Source organism: Eubalaena glacialis, chromosome 3 (assembly GCF_028564815.1).
Source record: "Eubalaena glacialis isolate mEubGla1 chromosome 3, mEubGla1.1.hap2.+ XY, whole genome shotgun sequence".
Lineage (NCBI taxonomy): Eukaryota > Metazoa > Chordata > Mammalia > Artiodactyla > Balaenidae > Eubalaena > Eubalaena glacialis.
Genome location: NC_083718.1, coordinates 134842089 through 134868689, shown reverse-complemented (window position 1 = coordinate 134868689; position 26601 = coordinate 134842089). Strand labels below are relative to the sequence as shown.

Sequence of the window (26601 nt, the reverse complement as noted above, 5' to 3'; positions counted from 1 at the left end):
GTCATATTGAAATTTAAATTTAAATAAACTAAAATTCAATCAAATTTTAGAAATCACAAATTCAGCTCCTTGGTCACACTAGCCACATTCCAAGTGGGAATATACTGTGTATATGTCTAGCAGCTACTGTACTGGACAGCGCAGATATTGAGCATTAGCATCATTAAAGAAATTTCTGTTACATAGTCCACATAGTAGTTAACCCCATGGGCTCTGGAGTCAGATCTAGATTTAAATTCTAATTTTTGCACTTGCTGTGTGATCCTAAACAAGTTATTTAACATCTCTGAGCCTCAGATTAGCCATGAAAAAATAAGAATAGCATGGGTAATGTATATAGAGAACCTAATAAATCACCTGGCACATAATAGACATTTAGAAATACCAATACCTGATACCTCTATTTTCTTAGTCCAACTCTCTTTTCCTCCAGGCACTCAATCATTCTTCCTCTTCCTCCTCCATACTGAGTAAATCCACTTCATCCATATTTTCACCCATGCTTCCCTTGCTTTATTCACTGGCCACACCGTCAATCCAATCCACAATTCTAGGTCAATCCAGACTTATTCTCTGATCCAGCTGAGTCTGCCAAAGCTTGATGGAGGAAATCATTTCACTGTTGAGATGATCAGCATTATAAATGGTCAGCCTCCAGGTTCATCTAGTTGACCTCCAGCCAACTTGGCAAGCCTTTGAATCTTTTGCTTTGGCTACTCTTTTCATTTTTGATAGTACCTATCCTAACTGCAGTCTCCTCACCAGGCCCTCACCTCACCTCTGTATCAGCAGAATGAATTCACTGAACTTCTCTTTCCTACCTCTTCAAGTATATATATTTTTATTTACAGGGGTTCCCAATGCCAGTATTGGGACCAGTGTAAGGCTACTTTAGAGGTACTTGATTAATGATGAAAAATATATCTACCTGGGCCTGACCCCAGTCTACTGAATGGAAATCTTTAGTACTGGAAATGGGGGAATCTGTAGTTGTATAAAGCTCTGCAGATGATTTTGTGACCTAAGTTTTGGAGACGCCACCAAGAGAGTTGTGGATACTGTTGCTTATAACCTCTGATTGCTTTTTCATGCTGTTTGATATTAATCTGGCTGCCCCTATTTCTTCCCAGCAGTTGACATGTAGGCTGCACTTTTCAGAGTTCTTCAATGAGTTGTTAGAGCATCTGTCTTGCCTGTGGTCATCACACTTAATCTCTCCTTGCTGGAGCTATTAACACACTCCCTCTGGTGACATGCCAAGCTTGAGAGTAGCTAGAATAGCATCTTTGCTGTGTCCCGGCAGTGCTCCAAGACTTCATTCTTGGTCATTTTGTCTGACCATTTAATGCAAACTGTAGATCATAGCTGACACTGGTGGAAGAGTTCAAGTAGCCAGAAGTGTAATCTCAAGACGATGGAAGTCTCAGAGTTATATAATAGTTTGGACGTGAACATTGCTGTGTAAAACATTTAATTTGATTCAAAGTGTATTTTCCACTGGGTATAACATTTAGCATTCCAATGACTTTTACTGCTATTTTAATTTTTATTCATCTATTACTATGTTGTATATATAGTTTACAGTGAGTTTCCTTGACCCCAGTTATCTTTTTGGTGGTTCTAAAAACTTAAAATATCATTAATAGAAGCAACCATTTCAATGAAAAAAGCTAAATGATAAAAAACTCAACATGTAATTAGCAGATAAACATTTTTACAAATGTATATATATTTGTGTAGTATTATATTTAATGTAATATATACTATTTATATATGAGTATATACTAATTTAAATATTAATATTATGTTCAATAAGAATTCCATCAAAATTAAATATGCACGACATAGTAGAATCGCAAGTATTCAGTCTCCTAGTGAAATTATCTATAGCTAATCATAGACTCGTGGAAATAGTGGGTTAAAAAGCAACTAGAAAAAGATTTAAAAAATCAGAAAACCTTGATTAAATCTCGGTTGCACCTCTTACTTCCTGTGTGGCCAGGATCAGATCACTGAACATTTCTGCACATTATCTTCCTCATCATCAAAATGTTCTTTCAGAAGGTTGTTGTAAGGATTAGATGGAATAAGTGATAACTGGTAATACATTGTAAGATATATTCATTGTTCTTGCTAAGGTCAAAGGGCACTATACAATTTTGTAACATCTTCTGAATTCTCTAAGAAAGAATAAGTTATTTAGCACTTTAATTAATTCATGAGGTTACCAGCCCACTTTTATCCATCTGAGTATCCTTGGAAGATTGTCATATAGTAATCCTTTAAATCTTACTGAATAAAATGAAATACAGTTTATTACGTTCTTCATTTTGAAAATTGGCAATTTACGTGCATGGATGTTTTGTATTTTTCCAATAACCGGAACATTTGTTTAGCCAGAATTTTTTTCTCAACAGTGTCATCTGTTCTTTTTCTTTATTAAATAAAGGCTAGTTTTCATATTTCTCCTAACATACCAGACATTTAAAATTTTAGTATATGATTTCATTTTTATTTGGGATAATTATGATAATAATAACTACAATTATGATTAATAATAACTACATTTGCTGAGCTCTTGTATCGTGGCGGACACAGTGTAAGCACATATACACTATTAACGTATTTAATCAATCCAATTTAACGTAATTTAACAATCCAATGAAGTAGCTAATGTTATCCCCATTTATTGCTGAGAAAATTAAGGTATAAAGTAGCTAAGTATCTTTCCCTAAAATCATCCTTTAAGAGACAGAATGGGAGTTTAGCCCAGGCAGTCTATTCCAGAACCTAGGCTCGTCACATTTAAACTATGCTGCATTGCTAACACTGCATAATCTCTTGCATATCTGCTTGTGAGCATTCCCATAATGCAACATTTGGGCACCATGATTCTTGGTGATCTTTGATGCCAATAGCAACCATGTAAGTGAAACTCTCCTGGAGCCTTTGGCAGTACTTTCTAACTTGTATTTCAGTTTTTCTGACATACCCTCAAATATAATTACGTCAAAATCAACTAGACCATTTTTGTCTTCACATTCTCGATAGTCAGATACATAAAAGGAAAAGTAATAGCCTATCCAAGAGACTGGTTTACATAGATTTCCAACCAGGGTAAGTTGTCATCCCTCATCTGTATAATCACAATGACTAATTGGTTTTTAAAATTAAATCACAATTTTATGTAGATACTTGCATTTGTAGGTTATGTTTGTTGTATTTTACTATCTTGAGCTTGTAAATACTAGTGATTAACTAAAGTTCACTTTAATAGTTATTATATCATCATGAAAATTCATGTATTTGCTGAAACATGTAATCAAAATAGTGCACTGAATTAATTCGAGTCAGAATCTAGAACATTTTATATAATTTACGTGGCTAATCCTCATACTGAAACTGCAGGGATGGTCCTGGAAGCTTAATTTTGCCCCCATATATAGTATTAAAGCAAATTATGTCTTAAACTCTTGAGGTTTTCACTTGATTTCCTGTCACTGTATTATCATAACCTTGAACTATTTTTCTCACTTGAAATGATCTTCAAGTGAAACTAAGTTTCAAGTTATCATCACAATTGAGAAATGTTTTCTTGTACTTTACATACACAAGCATGGGCATATGAGTGAGCATACACACGCATATAAAGTAGTCCCTATCTATGAATGCATTGATTTAAGGAAGTATATTTGGAAAAGTATTTCTAAGAACCAGTGACAGCTTCTCCTAGGAATAGTGTTATGTTACTCTTCCAGTACAAAAGATTATTTATCTCATATTTCACACCATTTTACATATTGCTTTTATTGGATTATCCTTTCCCAATTTCCTCTCTAGACACTAGAAATATAATTCTCTGTACTACTAACCCTAGGAGACCTTCTACCACCATAACCCATAACAACCACACCATTTTCAATACATGCTATCAGCCAGCATGTTTGTTAAAACCAGTGATACCCCATTAGAATAATTATGTAGATGTTAAAAGCTATGTTTATATTTTCAAAATGATAAATATCATTGTTTTGTTCTGAATTTTCAAATCCTAAACACTCAATAGTTGTTTAATGTTTTCAAAATAAGCAGAGTATGCATTGGTGGCACAAAACTGTAAGGTTTACTAAAACCAGAAAATACTAACCACAGAGTATATGCTGTTTAATATGCCAACCCAAGTTGCATTTGGCCCATTTATTATTATTTTCTGGTTGTCAGCATTGGAAGTAACTGAGAAGTGCACTTTATATTAACCATATTTTCAAGAAGTCACAATGATTAGAATTAGAAAACCCATCCCAATTTAATCATTAGCACAGAGGAAAGCAGCAATTAAAACTCCTGAAAACTGGTATTCAGAATGTTGGTGAAAGATATGATCTTTCTTTCTAAAGGGTAACCTGATTTTTGATAAATGTGTTTGCTTTATAAGTAATCATTCTTTAGTTAATGGGTCTCTGACTTAGCTTGGGCTGCTATAACAAAATACCACAGACTGGGTGGCTGAAACAATAGACATTTATTTCTAACAGTTTTGGAGTCTTAGAAGTCTACTATCAAGGCACCAGCAGATTCAGTTCCTGGTGCGAGCCCTGTTCCTGATTTGTAGATGACTACCTTCTCACTGTGTCCTCATATGGCAGGGGAGAATGAGCTCTGGTCTCTTTTCCTCATCTTATAAAAATACTAATTCCATCATGCGTGTCCCACCCTCATGACCTCAACTAAACCTAGTTACCTATCAAGGGTTCCACATCCAAATACCATTACCCTGGGGATTAGAGTTTCAACATATGAATGGGGGAGTGGAGGGGAAGGGTTGGAGGCGTGGAGGGGGTGGGGACACAAACATTCAGTCCATAACAGTCTCTAATTGGAGAATGTGCATATGAGTTTCATCCACATGTGTTTTTATATTTTTAAAATTGGAATGCCTAAGAAAAGTCAAGCACTCTCCAGTTTACCACAGTCACTGCCACTCCCTACTGTCTTACTCCTTGCTAGATACTCTTAATGGTGTGGTCTACCTGAATTGTTGACTCTTGATTTAAACCATTTAACTTGTTAAAATTTATCAAGGTTTTGGTATTAAAATATTCTGTTAATTCCCTCCTGTAGGATGGAGAACCTAATAAGGGGAAGGAATCCCCCACAATATCAGAGAAGTCCTTGTAAAGAAGTTCGTGCAGCCCTTCGGAAGAGGCCTGAAGAGGAGTGTAAGTATGTTTAATAGGTTTAACTACGTTCTAGGTAGACTTAGGTGAGTGTCATAGTAAAAGTAAAACGTTAACCTTTAAGTGATAAGTCAAATAATAGAGGTACTTAACAAATACTTGTTGATTCTAATTGAATTTATTTTTTTAAAAAATATCATATGGTACCTGGATTCAGGCACTAAGCACATTGTTTTCTTAAGTGTTTCTCTTGTACTTCAGAATGCTCTACTAATAATTTGGTTCCATGTTCAAATGAGATTGCAAAAAGCTACACGATTTACCACATCTTTCTTAGTTATCTGTACCGTGAATATTATTTCCAAAGAGTCCTGAAGTAAAAAAAACAGAAAAACATAAACAAAACAAAACACTTTTAAAGTGTGTTTAAAGTAAACATTTTCCAGTGTCATTTGACCACAATTCTCTTTCAACGTTTTTTTTTTTTTAAACTGAGGACTCTTTGAAAACAACTTCATTAGACGAAAGAATAAATGTCTAGTAGCAAATCTAAACCCATTGATCAAAATGAAACATTTGACTTAATCGAATTTAGGAAAAGATTTTGAAAGAAGTCGTGTATCCCCTCAGAAAGCCATTTTAATCCATCTTTAAATTATCAAAATGTTACAATATATAATTGTAGAGATTTTATCTAAATATTGCAACTAAATATAGCATTGTTGGAGATGTTTAACATAATACTTGCATTTTAAGTTTATAAGATGACCCATAATACTAGCTTTTCTCATGGCACTTGCATCTAATTATTTTCAGGGTACTAAATCGCAATCCATTATGACAAAAATTCAGAAAAAAATTTCTGAATGATGTCTTTTTACAGGAGTTTACATTTTGTAAGGATAGAGCTAATGCAGTGGGTTCACTGGCATATATAGTTTATTAGATTTTTAGGGTTATATTGGCATTTTAAATTAATTTGAAGTACACCATTCCAGGTAAAGACCAAATATATTAAACCTGGGCATACTCATGGCAAGTAGAGTATTTTTGTTTTGTTTCATTTTATTATAAAGTCAATAGATAATCTGATGGGGTTGGCATCTATGTCATTCAATATAGTGTTAGTTTTCTTTTATTTGGTATATTTATAGTTTCTAACATTATAAACAATATCCAATTAAAACTAAAATTTGAAAATGAAGGTATAGTTCATGGGCATGTTAGAACAAAAACTGTTTATAAGATGCAGACTCGTGCATAAAACTATTGTTTTTTATTGGGTTCATAGGAAAGCTTTGGGGTTTCTCCTCTGTGCTGGTTTAACACAATCAGCTTAGTCTCTGTTATAGTTCTGCAGATTTTATTTAGAAACTTAGAAAGGGTTTTTGTGGATAAATCTATAGTTGATTCTCATGGAGTCACAGAGTATATTTAATATATACAAAGTTATTTTTCAGGCCTCTTATACTGAGTTGGTCTGTGCCAGAGGTTGACCACCTATGGTCCATTTACCAAATCCATCCTGACACCTGTTTCTGTAAATAAAATTTTATTGAAACACAGCCATCTCCTATTTATTTAGGTATTGTGTATGGCTGCTTTCCATGGCAAAGGAAGAGTTAAGCAGTTGTGACAGAGACTATATGACCCACAAAGCCAAAAGTATTTACCTGATTCTTTACAGAAAAAGGTTTTAAAACCCTAATCTGGGCCAGTGGTTCTCAAAGTGTGGTTTTCAGACCAGCAGCAGCATTAGCAGCATCTGGGAACTTGTTAGAAACACACATTTTAAGGTCTACAACCCACATCTACTGAATCCAAACGTCTGAGAGTCGGATCCAGCAATCTGTGTGTTTCAAAGAAGCCCTACAGGAGATTCTGATGCAAACTCCAGTCTGAAAACCAGTAGCCTAAGTCAAATGACTGGCGGCAAGATGACATTAAATCACCATGGATACAAAAGACTAATAATGATAGACATATTTCAGAGTTAAGTCTTATTGTTGTCTAATGTAAGGTACATAATATAACTGTTTCCTGTGTTGTAACAAGCAAGTCCTCAACAATTGAATCGTGGCAGTCAGGACAATTTTTGAAATATCACTACAGGAGCTCAGCTGGATTGACTATGTTATTGAACATGGAAGGACATAATGAGAAATGAGAAACATGTAAAGTATTATTCCCTGCCAGAGAGGTCTTCATTATCCCTTGTTAGTTTAATGAACAGTCCTTCTTGTCCTGTACAGACCACTGTTAATTCCCTAAGAAAGAATCCTCTTTTTTAGAATGGGAGCAATATAGTAGTTAATTAAGACATTAACTTTAAAGTCACCATAAGGGTGTTCTAATGTGACACTTAATGAACAGCTGCAGGACCCTGGGTATTATTTCCTTAATCTAAGACTCAGTTTACTTATTTGAAAAATGAGGTTAATTAAAGAGCCTACCTTGAAGGGTTATTTGGAGAATTAAGGAAGATTTTTATTAAGTACCTGGTATAGAACTTGGGACGTGGCAAATTTTTTTCCTCCTCTCTCTCTTCCTCTTCATTTATTATTATTGTTCTTCTTTTTTCAAACTAACCATTTGAGGATAGAAAGCATGTTTTGATCATAGAAATGAAAATCTACAGAAATTATAACCCCTATTTTTAGAAATAATACTATAAAGCAAGGAACAGGTTGTAAACAAATGACATAAAGCTGGAATTCTTGCAGCAATGTTAGATAGTAATTCGTGTTAGGTGGTAATTTGTCTCACACAAGTTCTTTCCCTATGATTCTACAAATTCAACATGGGATCTAGACCAAGACTTACTGGTCAGCTCTCATGGAAAGCTGCCACCTTAGAAAATCATCATAGAAAGCCAAATGATAGTGGCTTTGCTTTACTGAGAATTGAAAGAATAGTGGAACTTGACTCAGACAATACGATCCTCCAGATGCAAGGTGAGCCCTCTTGCATTTGGAGATATTGCAGATAAGAGGGTTTTGCTAAATAACAGTATTCATACTGCTGTCTTTTATAATCTTTTATACTTTTTACAATATTATCAATGTTAATATCAACATTAGGTCACCAGACATAGCTCTTAACCAATTATTTCATGTGAATTATATCTAGCTATATTGCATTTAACATAGCCAAGCAAACTTTCAGTAAAAATTGATTCTTGTAAAAGACACACTTCTAAATATGCTCAAGTTACTTCCCATTAAAAAATAAAAATAAAAACTTTGTCCTCAAAACCAAAGCACCATTCAGCTACAGCCCTACATTCTCAGACTGTTCTCAGGCAAACCTCTCAAAGGAGTTATCTATACTCACTCCATTTACTTACCCCTGAATCACTCCTCCAAATCAATGCAGTCTGGCTCCTACCCAATCACTCTGCTGAGACAGCTTTCATTCAGACCACTAATAATCTCTTTATGATGCTATATTAGTTTTATATTGCTATGTAATAAATTACCACAAACTTACTGGCTTAAAACAGTTTATCTCACAGTTTCTTTGGGTCAAGAATCCAGGTAGGGCTTGTCTAGGTTCTCTGCCTCAGGGTCTCACCAGGCTGAAGTTTCATCATGAACTCAATTGAGGAAGAACCTACTTCCAAGCTTACTTAGGCTTGAATTCACTTTCTTGTGAATTCACTTTCTTGTGGTTCTATGACCAAGAGCCCCGCTTTTTGCTGACTTCCAGCTGAGGGCCACCTTTAGGGTCTAGAGATCTCCTGCAGTTCCTTGATATATGTACCTTCTCAGTATGGCTGCTTACTTCATTATTTATACTAAAAAATTTATAAATAAATAAAAGTTGAACTAAAAAATATTCAAGTAACCCACAGGAAGGCAAGAAAAAAGAAATAAAGGAATTAGAAACCAAGGGAACAAACAGAAAACAAATAATAAAATGGAGACATAAGCCTTAACAGATCAATAATTACATTAAGTGTAAATGGTGTAAATACCTCAATTAAAATACAAAGCCTGTCAGATTGGTTAAAAAAAACAAAACAAAACAAAAAAGTTGCTATACAAAATGCCTTTTAAATGTAAAAATATGAAAAGGTTATATATAAAAGGATAGAAAAAGTATTTAAATGAAAGCTTGAGTGACTTTATTTATATCAGAAAAAAGTAAGTTCAGAGTAAAACATAATAAAGAAGATAATTTCATAATGATAAAGGGGTCAGTTCATCAAGAGGATATAACAGTCCTAAACAATCCTAAATGTTTATGACTTCAATTTATTTTTTACAAGTTTATATTTTCTTAAACTTTGTTTCAATAGCTTTGCTATGTTGTCTTTTTTTAAATTTTTACTCAGTCCAATTTAGTTTTCAATAGCTAAGTAATTCTTGGTAGCATAGTTGTGATTGTGGCCTGTTTAAAAGAAAAAAAACAACACAATTGTTTTCATATAGAGAAATATCTATGAAGGTATAATTTTTCCTCAAAATTTCCCTGAGTCCGTACTGTGTGAACTAAAATTCCACAGAGCTTTTCTGTTCAGTTTCTGAATAATAAGAAAAATTAATTGAAGAGTTTTTCTTTCTTTATTTTACCATCATAAAATTTAAATTCCTAATAACATAATTCTATCCTTACAGCATTGATATTTTACTTTTCCTTAATATAAACAATCTGTTTTATATTATCAGGAGATAACACTTAAAATTATTTTGTTTTCAAATAACTGAATGCTACCTTTCCAAATGTCAAAATATTCTTGTATTAACCAGTTTGGTGAAAATCATGATAACTTGTCAGGTTCCTGCCTTCATATTAGAAGTTACTGAACATGATTTAACCTTTCCCTGATGATTCAAGGACAGTTTTATAAATACCCATTATTGTCTAGAATTCCATCTGGGCATCCCTCCAAATCAAGTTGTCATCTTTCACTTTTGCTGTGATTGTTCTTGCTTTTTAGTTAACCATTCTTTTGGCATTCTGTTTCCCATTTTAGTTTTCTCCTTCAGAGAGCTGATGCACCATCCTTATTAAGAAGTTTATGTTAAATATGTGTCAATGAATCAAGGATTGAAAACCAGTCAAGCCTTGGATGATTTATGGTAAATAGGATAAAGAAGTAGGGAACACTAAATGCAATGTAAGAAGTGGGGTGCATTAATTTAAAAGATCCTAAGGCTACCCTTCTTCTCGTGGACTTCATCTCAAGTTTGTGGTGAATCCCCAGATACTTGTATTCTTTATCAGGTTCCTATTTCAAACTATGTATTAATGACTCAAGTATGATGTTGATGACCTGGCGTTACTGTCATCTCACTCACTTGGTCTGGGGGCTTATGCAGTGGGTGTGGGGAAGGGCTCATATCTGCTAAGGAAATTTGAAGTAATCCTCAGGATGGTAGCACCATGCTATGTAGTTATAGACCTCACACATGTGCAAAACAATGTCAGTGTACAGAAGAGTTACTATCTTTTCTTGAGCTTCTCTTTACGCTAGGAAACCTCCTAGATGATCCTAGAAAATGTTCCCTATCATTTCACTAGCCTAAATTGGGATAAATCCCTATTCCTGTACCATTACTATGCACCGTAAGAATGCTATGCACTTATTGGCTTAAGCCTGTTATACTGGACCGATCAGGTTCAAGAACTGGTTTGGTATTAAAAGTAATAAAGTAATCCTAGATAAGGTAAGGAAATGAAAGTAAGATGATGTATTTGCCATTTGACCTAGCATAATGGAACAGGTAAGGTTATTCAACACTATATCCCATACTATTGCTTGTATTGTATATTTGTCTGTATATACTTAGCTATCCCAAAATATTTTAGGGATGGGAATGGGAACAAGGAACAGAAGAGGTGGTACTTGGGAGATCAGGAATCTGGGCACTGATATTAAAGTGACTTCCAGGCCTCTATTTATCATTCAGAGCCCTCTTTTCCTATCTAAGCCCTACAATTTGTGGGCAGTTGTGTTTCCATTATCTTCAACTGCTCCTTTAACTTTCCTTAAAATACAGTTCCTTCTGGTTTGGAATGAGACCCATTTCCCCTACATCTCCCTTCCATTCTAGAGCCAGCCCTTCTTTCTTTCAAATTTGAACTATTATTAGTCATATTGTATAGATGAAGCTATAGGATCTCAGACATGTTAAATAATTTATGCAATGTCACACAGCTAGTAAGTGCCAAAGCTGGGACGCAAACATTGTTTGACTCCAGAAGCTACCTTATTCCTACTGTTCCATGCTATATACCTACACTACAGTATTCTGTGTCCTCATTTTAGCTCTCCAGGATTCATTTTCTGAATTTTTAAACATAAACTATCATACAAAGAAATGTATATAATGTGTATATAGCTTAAAGAATTATAAATTAACAGTCATGTATCTAAAACATCAGGGTTGCGGAATTACACATTCCTACCCAGCTCTGCTTATCTTTTTAGTTAGCGTATCCATTCTAGGAGACTAGTCTTTCCCACTCCTCATTTCTTAGGTCCTTCTTTAGGTGACCGTTTCTTAAGTCCTACAACAAAGCCAAAGGAATAATATACATGGTTTTAGTACAAGGGGGCTCAAGAGAAACAAGTGGTCAGTGATTTCTCATTAGCTAGAAAATCTTACTATTGTTTGACTTTATTAATATCTTAGATTGTGACTATACAGTGTCATAACAAAAAATAAGGTTGCATTTTCAACTTGAATTTTATCAGCACACCTGAAATTATTACATGTTGCTTACTAATAATTTTGGCATGAGGTAAAAATAAGATTAAAGGGAGGTTAGATTAAATTAGACTTACAGCCTGAACCTTCTTAGGCCAAATAGAAAATTGAAATTAGGCTCATGCAAACTTTGTACAAAGTTAATGTATTTTAGACAGCTTTTCCATTCAAGATAATAATAGAAATTCAGGCAAAAATATGTCTTAAACTCTTCTCTGGAATATCTCCAGGTTTAAACCAGCTTCCTTAGCTATCTGCAGCCATATTTCTCCCAAGATTCTATTTAGGATATAATTTTAGAAAAGATCCACTAGCACTAATTTTCCTAGCACCTCTGGCTTAGCAAACCATTCACTTGAGTTAGGGCTTGACTCTTCACTGGACTTCTCTTTTTGTTTGTTTAAATTAATTAATTATTTATTTTTGGCTGCATTGGGTCTTCGTTGCAGTGCACGGGCTTCTCGTTGCGGTGGCTTCTCGCTGCAGAGCTCAGGCTCTAGACGTGCAGGCTTCAGTAGTTGTGGCATATGGGCTCAGTAGTTGTGGCTTGAAGGCTCTAGAGTGCAGGCTCAGTAGTAGTGGCGTATGGGCTTTGTTGCTCTGTGGCATGTGGCATCTTCCCAGACCAGGGCTCAAACCCGTGTCCCCTGCATTGGCAGGCAGATTCTCAACTGCTGCGCCACCAGGGAAGTCCCTGGACTTCTTTTAAAATGCAAATTCCTTTGAGGGTAACGCTAGTCAAATCTTAAGACTATCATAAAAGTGATTTTAGATCACTAATCTCAGTAATAGCAAGGAATCAAATCTCAAGAGATGTTTGAATGCCCAGGAAGAGAAAGGAAAGGTCAAAAAATGGTTATATAGGTGAGGAGTTTGAAAAACAAATTCACTTGCTTACATATTTTTGCTAAGCGGTGGTTCTCTTATCTGGTGAAAGACTTTTTCAAATAAAATTTCAGCCCTTTCTATATCCTTCCGTATATTTCAGTAGTTACCACTCTACTAATTTATTCCTTCTTTATGAAAAGTTCTCCTTCTCTCCTTGGCAGAGGGCAGGACCTCCCTCCTATTAGTCCCTGAAACACTTTGCACAGATTATTAATGCAGTACTTACAACACAGTATTTTATCCTTTGCTTGCATGTCTATTTTTTCCCCGTTGGGTTGTAAGTTGCTTAAGGGCAGGCAGATACATCTTATTCATTTGTCTACCACTAGCATTAAGCACAATATTTGATATATAAGTATCAGTCTAATAGAAGTTTACCAAAAATAATGAACTATAAAAGATACAACTTGATTCATGCCATGACACTTATTGGAGTTTAAAGGCATCCAATAAATAATATACGTATTCCAGACCAATTTTGGAACCAGTTAAGATATTGACAAGATGTCAGGAAGTTAGAGATCAAGCATCAACTTTATTACTTTTAAAAGCTAGATTGGAGGACATAGCTGTGATGTTTGGCAACAATGGACTTCTTCATACTGTACTCAGATATATGCATACTTAAGTGACTCAGCCACAGCAGTACAGAAAAGCCACAGGCCTCCTCATGTGGGGAATTCCTCCTATAAAATTTATAGCAATGAGAAACAGATCAGTGTACTGTGTCTTTCCTGAAGCAGCTTCACCCCAAAGAAAGATGGAGGAAAGTGTTGGGCTACGCATGTCAAGTTCTTCAAATAATTGGTAAATAATTGCATTTCCTAATAAGAGTTAGAAATGAGATAAGAGGTCAATAGTGTTGGGGAAATCTCTCCACACAGAAAATAAGTGAGTGGATAAGAAGCATCTCCACTTGCAATGTTCCTTAGAATTTTTATCTTAAACTACTGAGCTTAAACATTAAACCCTTAGACAACTAGTGGGGAATTTATTAGGGCAGTCTCTGCCAGATATAAATTGCTATTCTTTCATGGACTCTTCTGGTATCATTAGAGGCAGAGAGGAGCAGCAGGGTAGATTTAACTCCAAGACCACTGTAAACCAAAGTCTTGACACTTCATGTTCTACTTGTTATCCCAAATAATGTCCTGCATGGTTAGCAAGGCTTCTGCAATATGATTAAATTACATTCATTTATTCAACAAATATCTACTGTTTGAGTGCCTACCATGTGCCTCTCTCCCTGTTCTGGGTGTTTGTGACACATAGTGAGAAAAAATTTAAAAACCAAACCAAAAAGGCAAACATTTCCAGTTTCAACAGTTATGCTCTTGTTGGGGAAAGCAGACATTAAACAAAATAAATGAGTTATAATTCATTTGAAGGCGATTCATACTGTGGATTAGTCCTGGAACCCTAGTGCCCTTTGCCATATGTACTGCTATGGAATTGCTGAGGCCTATGTAGCTGCTGTCATTGTTATCTGTTTCATCTGGAGAATTAACCTCAGCATGTTCCTGGCCTAAAGCAGCTGTTGTTACTTCAGAAATGTGTGCCTCTAGGGACCTAATGAGGCTAAGCGTCTGCTCTTTCAAGAAACTTGCTTCTTTCAACATTGGGCTATTCCAGGCAGGCCTTGAGTAGAATCTCTTTCTGTATATATTTTTCACAGAAGTGAAATAGGCCCATAGTGTTTCATCTCCCTCTATTGTTCTACTGATTTTAGGGTAATGTTGCCAGATAAAATACAAGACACCTGATTAAATTTGCATTCAGTTAAGCAACAAATAATTTTTTACTGTAAGTACATCTCATACAAGATTTAGGGCACATTTAAAATGAAAATATTATTCATTCCTTATCTGAAACTCAGGTAAAGGTGTTTGTATTTGGAGTCTACAGAAAAACAAAAACAATAGCATATATATATGTGTGTGTGTGTGTGTGTGTGTATTTATATATTTTTAAGGAATTGCTTCACATGATTATTGTGGCTGGCAAGTCCAAAATCTGCAGGCTGAAGAGCCAGGAAGAAGCTGATACATCAATACAAATCCAAAGTCCATCTGCTAGCAGAATTCCTTCTTTCTCCAGGGAAGTCAGTCTTTTTCTATAAAGACCTTCAACTGATTTGATGAGGCCCATCCACTGTATGGAGGGCAATCTGTTTTACTCAAAATCTACTGATTTAAATGTCAATTTCATCCAAAAACACCCTCACAGAAGCATCCAGAATAATGTTTGACCACATATCCAGGCATTGTGTCCCAATCAGTTTGACACATAAAACTAACCATTACAGTGTCTTATTTTTATTCATTAAATCTGGCAACTCTATTTCAGGGGGTCTGAACTGAGTTTCTAAGAGTTTATATTGTTCCTATAGGTGATCTATTTCTTTCTTTAATAGTGTAAAACTAGTACTATTTCATAGTACTTTGTTTTTTAAGTTTTCACTGCTTTTGGACTCATATTTTTTGTAACTTATTTTTCTAAACTTTGTCTCATGAGGTCTCTTATATGAGAGATATGAAATCAGTAAATTTTGAGTCTTTCAATAGATTTCACTATTCAAACAAATCATATCCATCCTCACCTGTCTGGGTTGAATAATCCCACTGAGGAAGAAATTTCCCATGAAGTCAGGATCAAAATCCCGGCCTAGACTTGATCTCTTATTGTTCTGCATGCCTTTTCCTGTAATATGTGTTCTTTAATATGCTGTGTCTTTGCTGGATCTTCTTTTAAAATGCTAACTTTATAAATTTCTGGAGGGTTTCCTTAGGGCAAGGCAATACCTGTACCCTCATCTATAATGATTTTATCACTTTGAAACTCCCCTAATAATGCTTTAAATATATTTTTTCCTATCCTTAAATTTGTCCAGGTTTTGTGATGCTTTGGTATCGTGTCCCCATTCTTCAAGTTGTGGTTCCCAATTGCTGTCACTCTGGACTCTTTATCTACAGCTTTGAAAGGCCACATCCTCAGTAGTTTCCCAGACCCTGCCATCTCTTGGGGATTCGTTCCAGATTGCTCTCTCAAATTCTGTCTCTCTGTTTTGGTTAGATTTCTTTAGGCTCCTGTCATAATTGTTTGACTTGGTACAGCTGAAACATCTCTCACTTTTCGACTTTCTTCTTTAAGATTCATCAGAGCTGAGTCTATCCATTTCCTTTTAATATTTGTTTCTCTTGGCCTGGAAGTTCCCATTTTCTATTTCATATCTGTCTAATATATCCTATAAAATCTCAATTTTTCTCCTAAGGAAAGCTCTCTTTTCCTCCAATATAATTTGCCAGTTTTCCTTTATTTTGTTTCTATTTTTCTACTGCTTCTGTTCTGATAGTAAAACTGAAGCATGCTTCTTTTCATACCATTTCAATTCCTCCTGGATACCTTAACAAACTCAATTCTTAAAGACCAAGTGCTCCAAACAGACTTTATTATTTCTTTTTTGTGGCCTTTATGTATGTAATCGTTTCAATGACATGTTTGTTATCTTTTTCAATTTCACCTAGGAGAGGGCAGATTCTCTTCATTAAAAGGGCTCCCTGTTACTTTTCATTTGTTTATTAATCAAATTCACTACTCTTCTGTGGGTACATCCACAATGAGAGTTCTCTAATTTATAAGGCCATGGACAGGGCTTATGTGAGTATCAAGCCCAAAGCTCAAGGTCAAACTACAGCAGCTTAAACACTGTGGCCAATGCCCACTAAGATCAGCAAGGCCAATACAGTGTTGATAAAACAGCCCTGTCTGCGCAAAAACAACCGCTTGCCTAGGAATAAAACTGCTGTGATCTGTAATAAACCCCCAATCAAATCTTGCATGGCCTACTTGCTAAAACTGAAAGCCCATAGCTCCATGTCCTGGCCCCATCAAAAACTTCTCCAGGGGCTATTTACCTCACCAAAATTCACTTTTTGCCTATTTGTTTTTATTACTGATAACACTGATGCTTGAGGATGTAGCTCAAGTGCCTGGCTACCGTGATCTTCCTAAGAATTAGCTCATGTGGCTTCATTCCACGGGACCTAGTGCTGTACAGCTAGAAACTTGCAGGGTAAAACCAGATGTCCCAGGCAGGATCCAGAGGAGGGAGGGGAGGGGTTCTGAGTGCAGCATCTACTCTCAGTTCTTCTTCAGAACTCACCAATCGCGTAACTTCTTCGGCATCCCTGGAAAAGAGAAAATGGGGTAAGGGCCCAGGAAGGGTAGGGAAAATGCCTCCTTGTGGAATCCTGAGAAGCAGGCAACATGTCTGACCCCACCTCCAGCATTCCTGTGGCACTCACAACCAGGGACCAGCTCTGGCAGAAGTCCTTACAGCTTTTGTCTGCCATGATGTGACTGCACATCGACGTCTAGAACTCCTGTTGCAGAATGAAAGACCAACCAAGAGAGCTTCCTTACCCCTAAGTGGAAAGGGTACTCATACCATGGAAATAGCTACTCCAGTGAAATTTCTTCACAAAGTCTCCTTCTCTTTCAATAATCTGATCCCTTTTAAATCATTGATCTGGCTGGGGTGGGGGTCTAAAACAGCAGAACCTGAACTTAGCTAGCATAGACCAGCTAGGAGTAGTTCAGAGCACAGATCCTGGAGCCAAGCCACCGGCATCTGAGTGACAACTTTACTACCTACCAGCTGTGTGATGTAGGCAAGTTACTTAATCTCTCTGTGCCTCAGCTTATTCATTGAAAACAATAGGGAAGATTAAATTAGCTAATATATGTAAAGCTTTTAGAACAATTTCTGGCTCTATATAATTATTTGCTATTATTATTATTACTCCGTAAATTCCACATACATCAGTCTGGCTTTGGAATATCACCTCTATAGTATCTTGCTGCCTCTACTGGAGTCTATGTTTGAACAACCCATTATAATTGTGAGTCCATCAAGTTCTTCTGCTGGCCTAGCAAAAAAACCAAATTAACCTGGCACCTTCATGTCCAGCCTTACTGTACTGGATGGGAAGCCAGAATAACCATGAGGCCACGAGCTATTTCCACCTCTGGTGAGGCTGGTTCCATTACTTCATAGAATAGCAATGCTAGCTCCTGAAAAAAATTATCTAGGAGCTGGGAGACACATTCAACTTCCTCATTCAAGCCAAGGGCGAAGAGAGGAGCAAAAGAGGAAAAAAGGGACAGGAACCTAGAAAATTCTAGGGAACTCAGCAATAGAAGTTCATGGCTGTTCTCTCTCAAAGAGAAAAAAAAATAAAAAATAATGAATGTGGGCTTCCCTGGTGGCGCAGTGGTTGAGAATCTGCCTGCCAATGCAGGGGATACGGGTTCGAGCCCTGGTCTGGGAATATCCCACATGCCACGGAGCAACTGGGCCCGTGAGCCACAACTACTGAGCCTGCGCGTCTGGAGCCTGTGCTCCGCAACAAGAGAGGCCGCGATAGTGAGAGGCCCGCGCACCGCGATGAAGAGTGGCCCCCGCTTGCTGCAACTAGAGAAAGCCCTCACACAGAAACGAAGACCCAACACAGCCAAAAATAATAAATAAATAAATAAAAATTAAAAAAATAATAATTAATGTGATTCAGTTCCAAAGATTCAAAATCACTACCTCTGCATTTCAAGTTTTATTTCTCAGCAAAGAGAGAATTTGATCAGCCCAGTTTGAGTCACTTCTCTATGCCCAAGTCCAGGGTAATATTGTGCTTTGTATTAAGGCCATTCCCAGAAAGAAGGAATCCTTGTTGGCCTGACAACTTCCCTGGAGATGTCCACCTTAGTTTGGAGCCCATGACTCTTCTGTGCCCCACTGTGAGTACCTTTCTCTTGTTAACCTCTGGCAATCTTGACTTTGACCTGCTGCAGCTCTAGCTGCAAAACCACGGTGATTTGTTTTAAGCTCAAGTTTTTTTAGTTGTACTAGATAAAACTATACTTGTGGCTTTAAAATGATGGATGATACAGACCAAGCCTCAAGAAACTTTCTCTCTAAATTGTCAAATCATATGTTGCATATAAAGAAACTAAGTATATTAAAAGAACAACAACATATTAGTTAGAAAATCAATGCATTTCAAATGTTTCAGGCTTATTTGAATAAAGTTAGCATAAAATATCCCCCAAAACAGCAACACTATTAGTAGAATGTCATGTTTGGAATTTTGCTTCACTAGAGTCAGCCCTGTGGAGACAGGGGCTGGACCTCTGTTCTACCCGCATTACCTATGCTGAGCCCAGTGCCAGGCACATGTAGATGCTTGGTAAATACTTGCTCAATGAATGAAATAATTAATGAATAGCAGAATACATCTTCATTAAAAAATAAATACACTTCAATTTTTGTTGTTTAATTGCTCATATTAAATGAAACAAAAAGTCATTACATTGATAACGTAGTAAAGGTAGTGGTATATTTATGAATTCATCTTCCTTGGAATTTACAGCTGGACCCAATATCAACTGTCAGGGAGAGAGACATTTCTCCCTTGACCCCTTTTGAGTTCTTTTAGCTATACTAATAATAAAATCGACACAAGACAGATTAACAGGAGAAAAAGAAACAAATTTTAATTCATATGCACGGAAGTCTCATAGAAATAGGATCTAAGAAGTGGCCAAAGCAGGCAGCTTTTATACTTTTTAAATAAAGAAACAATATATTTGAGAGGAATTGACAGGACAAGGAAACGTAGGTTCTGGGGACTCAATTTGTGAAGAATCTAAAGAGAGTTTGGGCTTGGATAGTAAATTAAAGTAACAAGGTTTGTTTATATAGGCTTCTCTGCCCCTAATTCCTTATCTCTGGAGATAAGGGGGTCCTTCTACCACTAGAGGCGGACTTTTCACATGGGCAGTTTTTTTTACTGCTTTCAGGGAGACAGAGGAGGCTCAAAGTGTCCCTCTTGTATTGGCCATTTCTTAAGTAACTTTAATTCAAAATAATCAATATGTCATTGAGACATATTTTGGGGTGGCCTGCCCTGGGCCCCAACACAACTAAAACTCTGATCTATGTGAGACTATTCTATATACAGAATAAGTAAGCGTTCCTATGAAATAAAAGTCCTGAAAGCAATGAATGTATTCTAGCCCCTTTGGAAGATTCTCTGGTTTTATTAGTTTAAAGAAAACTTAACTATTTAATTGGAGCATGCTATTTTAGAAAGAGTTGGCTTAATTTATTTTCAAACTACTGCACAAAGGATATTTGTACTCAAAGATTTTTAAATGGTATCTCCAGTGTTGTATAGGCCAAAGAAAAGATTACATTTTACATGTTTTAATTGTTTGAATTGATGGTGTGTCCATATGGTATAAAGGCAAGAAAGTCTTTGCATCAATACTTTCTACATTCTGTTTTTAATTAATTTACATTTTTTATAAAAAATATTCGAAAACCAGGCATTGTTTTGTTTTATTTTGTGTGAATTTGAATCTCCTGTCATCAAGACCAAAGCTAAAAACTTTCTCTTTAATTTTAAAAGCAAACTATATATGACTTCTTGTGCCATTTGGTTGCATGCGTGAAGAGTGAATAATGCTACCTCTCTGCTCACAGGTCTTCACGCACCATGTTTAATCAAGAACGTATTTTCACTTGTAACGTTTGACATGTCACATGCCTATCAGTTTACTGTCAGGCAAGATAGAGCACATCATAAAGTCCATCAGTTCTTATTGCTGTCTTTTAAAGTCAAGCACTACAGATGACAGTAAACATGACAGCTTTTGTGATCAGCATTTTTGCTGGCATCCTGTTATTAATAATACTTTGGCTAGACAGTATTACCAGGAATAATCCATGGTGGTTCAATCGTTCCTGCATCATCAACTGCAAAATTATTTCTAAGCTTTTTCTGAGGCTTTTTTGTTTTTCAGATTTTTTTCCCCTTTAGGCCAAATGCTTAACTAAACTTGTTATAAAATTAACTGGGAAGGGGAAAAAAGGGAAAAGAGACTATTAAAGGCTCACTCTTTAATTCTGGACTCAAAGGCTATATTTGCCAACTTTTAAGAGCAGCAATGAATACTGAAGGTACAGTCAAGGCTGAGTGTGATTGAGAGATGAACTTAAAAAATATAAAGGATGCAAAAATGAGTTTTGATTGAATTGATAATTATAGCACTTAGAAAGCATATTAATGAGATGAATATTTCTGATGGTATATGAAATGTAGACAGTATTCTAGGCATACTATAATATGTACTTAATAGCCATAATGACTTTTTGTGTTTAAAAAAAATCAGAAATGATTTTTTGATGACAGTCAGAAAAGGGTGAGCAGTTTTACGACTAGCCATTATCCAGACAAGTTTTCCTCTCCTAGGATCAACTGCAATGTTTATTACATAAACATAACTTATATTTCTGGTGCCATGTATTTTCCACACCATCATTAAGAAAGTTCATGAGGCGGCCTGTTCATGAGCTCATTGATACATCTGCATAGACTCCAGCCTTCAATTACTTAATGCTTTTCAATGCTTTTTCAATTACTTAATGTGATAACCTAAAAGAGTCTGAAAACACCAAAAGTTTTAGATGAATCTTACCTTCAATTTACAAACCACATTTCACTTTTACCTTGTCCTGATTTACTTTATCTTGAAAAATCTCATGGAAATGAGTCTCTCTGTCATTATTTATGACAATTATAAGTGGTTAAAAAATAGAGTATTTACTTTCTCTAATAGTTTAATGCTTTAAGACAAAAACAAATCTTACTTCACTTTGTTTCATAAAGTTGGTGCTCAACTTTTCTATTTCAATGTCAATTCTAAATGTTTTCGATAAATTTTTAGGTAGGACTAAGCGAATTTAGAAGGAGGTTATATTTTAATCTTAAATTGCACTGACTCTAGTTTATCCAAGGGTGGCATAACTTTAAAATCCTTTAAGATATACCACTAGTTACATATCTACATATCTATTCCAAGGATAAATTTAAATCTCTGATCTATAGGAATCCAACAGATTATATAAATTGTTGCTTCAAATTCCCAAAATTGCACAGTTATGTTTGTGTGTGTATGTACACATATATATCATGTATATAATGTGTGAGTTAATGAATATTAGCTTAATTTTGAGGCTTGCCCTTTAACACAAAAATACTTCATAGTAAAGGCTATTAACATAAAAGGATATATAGATAGATGGACAGATATTTCATGCATTTGACTTAATCACTATTCTTTACGTTATTGAAAGGTCTCCTGTTTCTTTTCTAAACTTGAAAAAGTAAAGGATTTGGTCAATGTTATTATTTACAGGTATTTTAGGTTGTATGTTATGTGAATCAACAAATTAAACACCTTTAAGAATTCTGCATCAGAATTAATGTGCTTCTTTGAAACAGATTAAGAACATGTGCAGCCTCTACTTTTGCCCTGTTGCCTCTCTTCCAGGGAAGCAAACAGATACATTCCATGCTAAGTCACAGTAAATGTTAGTCTTATAATAAGATCTTTTTCTTTCTTTTCCTTTTTATGGTTCTAATTTTTTTTTTTTTACTTAAAACTAGTTTGTATCTATCTTTTATTATAAGCCTCCTCAGATTCTTTTATGAAGGAGATAAAGAAAAGGAAATAAAAGGATAATAAATAAAATGCTTTTTTTGGTGCATTTTATTCATTAGTTCAGTGAGCACTTACCAAGAACTTGCTATGTGCACATTTTTTTTTTTTATTGGTCACTTGGGGTAGAATAAATCTCTTCTCTTCTTCAGGAATAATCCATCCAGTTGAGGAAGCAAAAAAATTTCAAAAGAAAAATCAACCAGAGAATAATGTTTTCAATATACAAGTATCTATAATAGCTACTTTATTTATACGTGATGATTTAGAAAGCTTTTATAAATGAACATGCATTAACATTTTAAATGCAAAAAAGAACATTTAAATGCAATAAAGTACACTTTATGAAGCATTTGAAAGCCATTTTACAAATTGTAGAATTACAAAATTGTAGAATTACCATAATTTTGGTTTGGGTCAACTTTAATTTCTCTGAGTCTTCATTTCCTTATTTATAAAATGGGAAATACTTTACTACTTCATAGTGACTTTTGTTGCTGTGAGTTTTTAATGTTATAGGATTACTTTTGTGCACAATAAAGATTATTTATTTAATAAATAAATTATTATTTATTTGCAATTTTTAATTTTCATTTTATAAAAGTTAAAGTTGTTAACTTAAACCTAGTTTTTCAGTATTTTTTTGAGACTGAACATGCAAATCTTATTCTATTTATAAATCAGGTAAGTTTTAACAATCGTTTTAAAACTTTTACTTAAAATTGTTAAATATTTTTTTCTTCATAAATCTAATAAATTTTCTCTTCTTTATTATTTCAAACCCTGATGTAACAAGTAAAACCTTCCCAAAGACTTAAACCACTCTTACAAATCTAATCAATTAATGTATATACATAGTAAATTTCAAGTTTTTGTAAGCATTACAATGCTATTATAAACCAACTAAATAAAATTCTCCTGCATATTTGAACTAAATGTCACAACTCAGTAAATAATTTATTTCTCATTTCATTTGGAATCATGTGCCCGTACGCCCTAACATGTCAAAGTTTTTTAAATATTATAAACAACATTTATAAATTTTTCTTGCATTAAACTTTTAAAGTTATGAATGGAAAGTGGTTTTCTTCAAGATCTCAATTTTTGATTTGTAAACTTTCCCAGAATTAGAAAGACACTTTTACCTACTTATTCATGCACAGCTTTTACCATTGTAATAATAAACAATCTTAAACCTTAGTGTTTACAAGAACAAAGGTTTATTTTTCATTACCATTACATGTTGGCTGCATATTGACTGGGTCTCTGCTCCATCATCTCTTTGTTCCAAAATCTAGAAAGAAAATGGAGCCCATAGCTAAGATTTGCCACAAAGGACAGAGAACGCAGGCTGGCTTAAATCTTCCCCTTGGCTGGTATTCCATTAGCCTAAGCAAGTCACGTGGCCTAGGCTAATATCATTGGGGTAGGAAGTACTATCCTCCCATGGAAGAAGCACCCATAAAGAGGAGCAGTAGTATAGCGAAATGCTTCAAATAGTTTTGACCAATCAATACATTCTACCATATCTTTCCTCCAAAAAAAATGGAAAAAAAAAAAAACGGTCATATTATTACCTAAGTGTTTCTTATGTGAATTTTCACCCTGGTACTCAGGCTGTAACTCTCTTATTTTCAGTAATTTTTTTACTGCATGACTGAATGCTAAATTATTTCATGCTTTTGTCCGGCCCTACAGTCATGCTAATGACCTGGTCCTAAGGCTTAAATGAGATAATGTAAATGAAAGCATCTACACATCCTTAGCAAATATAAGTAGAAACACATTGTTTTCTTGCTTTCTTGTTTCCTACTTAATTTTTCCTGGTTCCACTTTGCTTGTGTGGTAGAGTGTTTTTTGTTCAGGCCCAAAGCCTAAAGCAAAATCACTTATCATGCATGGATAAAAGGAATTTTGCTGTCTTGTTATCAGTTTTTCTGAGTTCCAGTCATTTTGTCCTCAGAAACAGAGTCTTACATGCACCATCATTAACACCCACCCCTCTGACTGCTCTAGAAATTACATTTACGTTCATTTAGCCTTTTCATTGGACTTTTTAGAAGCCAGATCACACTGTTTTCTCATATTACACTAATTTTTGACAAAAAGCAACCTGCAAGTCATTTTCTCATATGGTTTTAAACAACATTTCATTCATCCCATAGTGTATTTGTGCACTAATTTTTTTTAAGATGCCAGACTGGTCTAACTAGCCAGATTATAGAAGGAACTGAAAGTCAGGCAGAGGAATTTAGATTTAATGATGTAAGAAATAGGAAATAATTGAGTTTTCTGAGACAGGAAATAGGAAAACAGCATGGTATCATTATCACAGTGTAGTAAAGGGTATGGGATTTTATGTCAGACCTTCCTGGATTGGAAATCTGTCACCACTAATATGGCCTTAGTATTTCCATCCAGTAATGAAGATTACACTACCTAGCTTATAGGGCTGTCATTCAATACTTGATTCAACAAATACTGGGTTCCTACTTTGTACTAGGTGTTGTTGAACAAAATGAACTCAGTTCTTGACCTCATTATGTTCACAGTCTAGGAACAAATATAGAAAATATACAAGAAAAGAAGCAAATTAATAGTCAACAATTCTGATAAGGGCTCAGAAGGAAAGGACAAGTGATAGAAAACTGGGGTATGTGTCTTTAAATTAAGTGATCAGGGAAAAACCTCTCTAAAATGGTGACGTTTATGAGGAATAAATGAAAAGAAGGTTCTGCTGTTGGGGGCCCTCCCATGTCCTCCTATTAACACTCTACTATGTGGTCTAGGCATCTGAGTGCAAGCACTGTCAAATTTTATTGAGACCCTTCTTTCAGCTTGTGTCCACTGCAGCCTGGAAGTACAGAGGGGTTAATGGCTCCAGGTGCAGCCTTCAGTCATACACAGATGAGAGTTGGAGAATAAATAGCCCACGTTCCTCACCTTCTGATGGCTCACCCTGAGGTATATTCCTCATGGATGAGCCTTAGTTACCCAGAGTGGCAATCGCTTCATTACACACCCATTACTGGCTTCCTTCCCTTCCCTGTTTCACTCCTTTTCTACTGGTGTTTTCTAAGATTGCTTCCCAAATAAAGTATTTATTCTCAAATCGTTGTCTTAGGCAGAGTCTGCTGCCAGGGGAAACCAGTCTGAAAGAAATATCATCTCTAATCACCTAGGATAATACCTAGAATAACATATGCACCCAGTAAATGTTAGTTCTCCTTTTCCTCACCCTTGTCCCCCTGGGTCAAACACATATGATGAAATGTTTTAGGAAGGTATCTCTAGACTATATTATAGTATTGGAGGTAGCTAAAGTTAGAGTCTGAGAGACCAGTGAGGAAGCAATCTGTTCCTTTAGGGTGCCTGCTCCATATATCTCTCAGCTTCTTCCTAGGACCAGTGGGCTAATCTGGACCTGTTCATTTCATAACCTTTACCCATGGCAGAGGTGGAACAGTATGAACAGAAACACACAAGGCCTTTTAAGGCCTAGACTCAGAACTGGTCCACTGCTACTTCCACCTATTCTGTTGGCCAAAGCAAGTCATAGAGCCAAACCCAACATCAGTGGTAGACTCTCCCCTTGGAAATATGGGGAGTGGGAAGGGAATACTTCTGAACCATGATCCAATTTACTACAAAAGATCTCCTTTGTTATTCCAGTTCAGAGTACTCATTTTATTCCCTTCCATGCAATTTTGGTTTTGGTGTTCAATTGTCTAATGTCTGTCTCCCCCATGAAACTTTGTATTAATCAAGAAAGAAAAAATAGACTATACTGTGGTAACAAATTAAACCCCAAATATCAGCAGTTTAACACAATAAAAGTTTATTTCTCCCTCATGTCACAGTTAAATGCAAATTGAGAGGCACTGCTCCCTTGTAGCTATGTCAACTGAGCCCACCCAGGGGAAGAGAGGACCAAAAGGTCAAATGAAATGATTCTTTCCAGGGCCAGGCCAAGAAATGGCTTCTATTACTTTTACCCACCATTGGCCAAAACTCAATCATGTGGCCCCAATCCAGCTGTAGTGGGAGGTGAGGGGCAGAGAAATCCAGCCTTCTTGCTATTCAGGAAAATAAAATGGTGTGATGAATGTACAGCTTTGTTTCTACTAAGATTGTGAGGCCTTTGATGGCAAGATGTGTCTCTGGTACCATAAAGCCTGGCAAGTAGAAGCTCATCACTTGTTAAGTGAATGAATTATCAACTACAATAATGAACCAACTCTGAAGTCAAGTTTTTTCATTTA

General features: G+C 35.6%; 1 protein-coding gene across 2 annotated transcripts in view; it reads left to right on the top strand.

Annotated features, from left to right (window-relative positions):
- The first annotated feature begins 5122 nt into the window (after positions 1–5122).
- The window catches only part of LRRC7 (leucine rich repeat containing 7), a 384748-nt gene continuing 363269 nt past the window's right edge, over positions 5123–26601 (top strand). For both annotated transcript variants that reach the window (XM_061186459.1, XM_061186458.1), the window contains exon 1: positions 5123–5219. In XM_061186459.1, coding sequence (XP_061042442.1) covers positions 5123–5219 — 97 coding nt within the window. The remainder of the gene's footprint in view (positions 5220–26601) is intronic.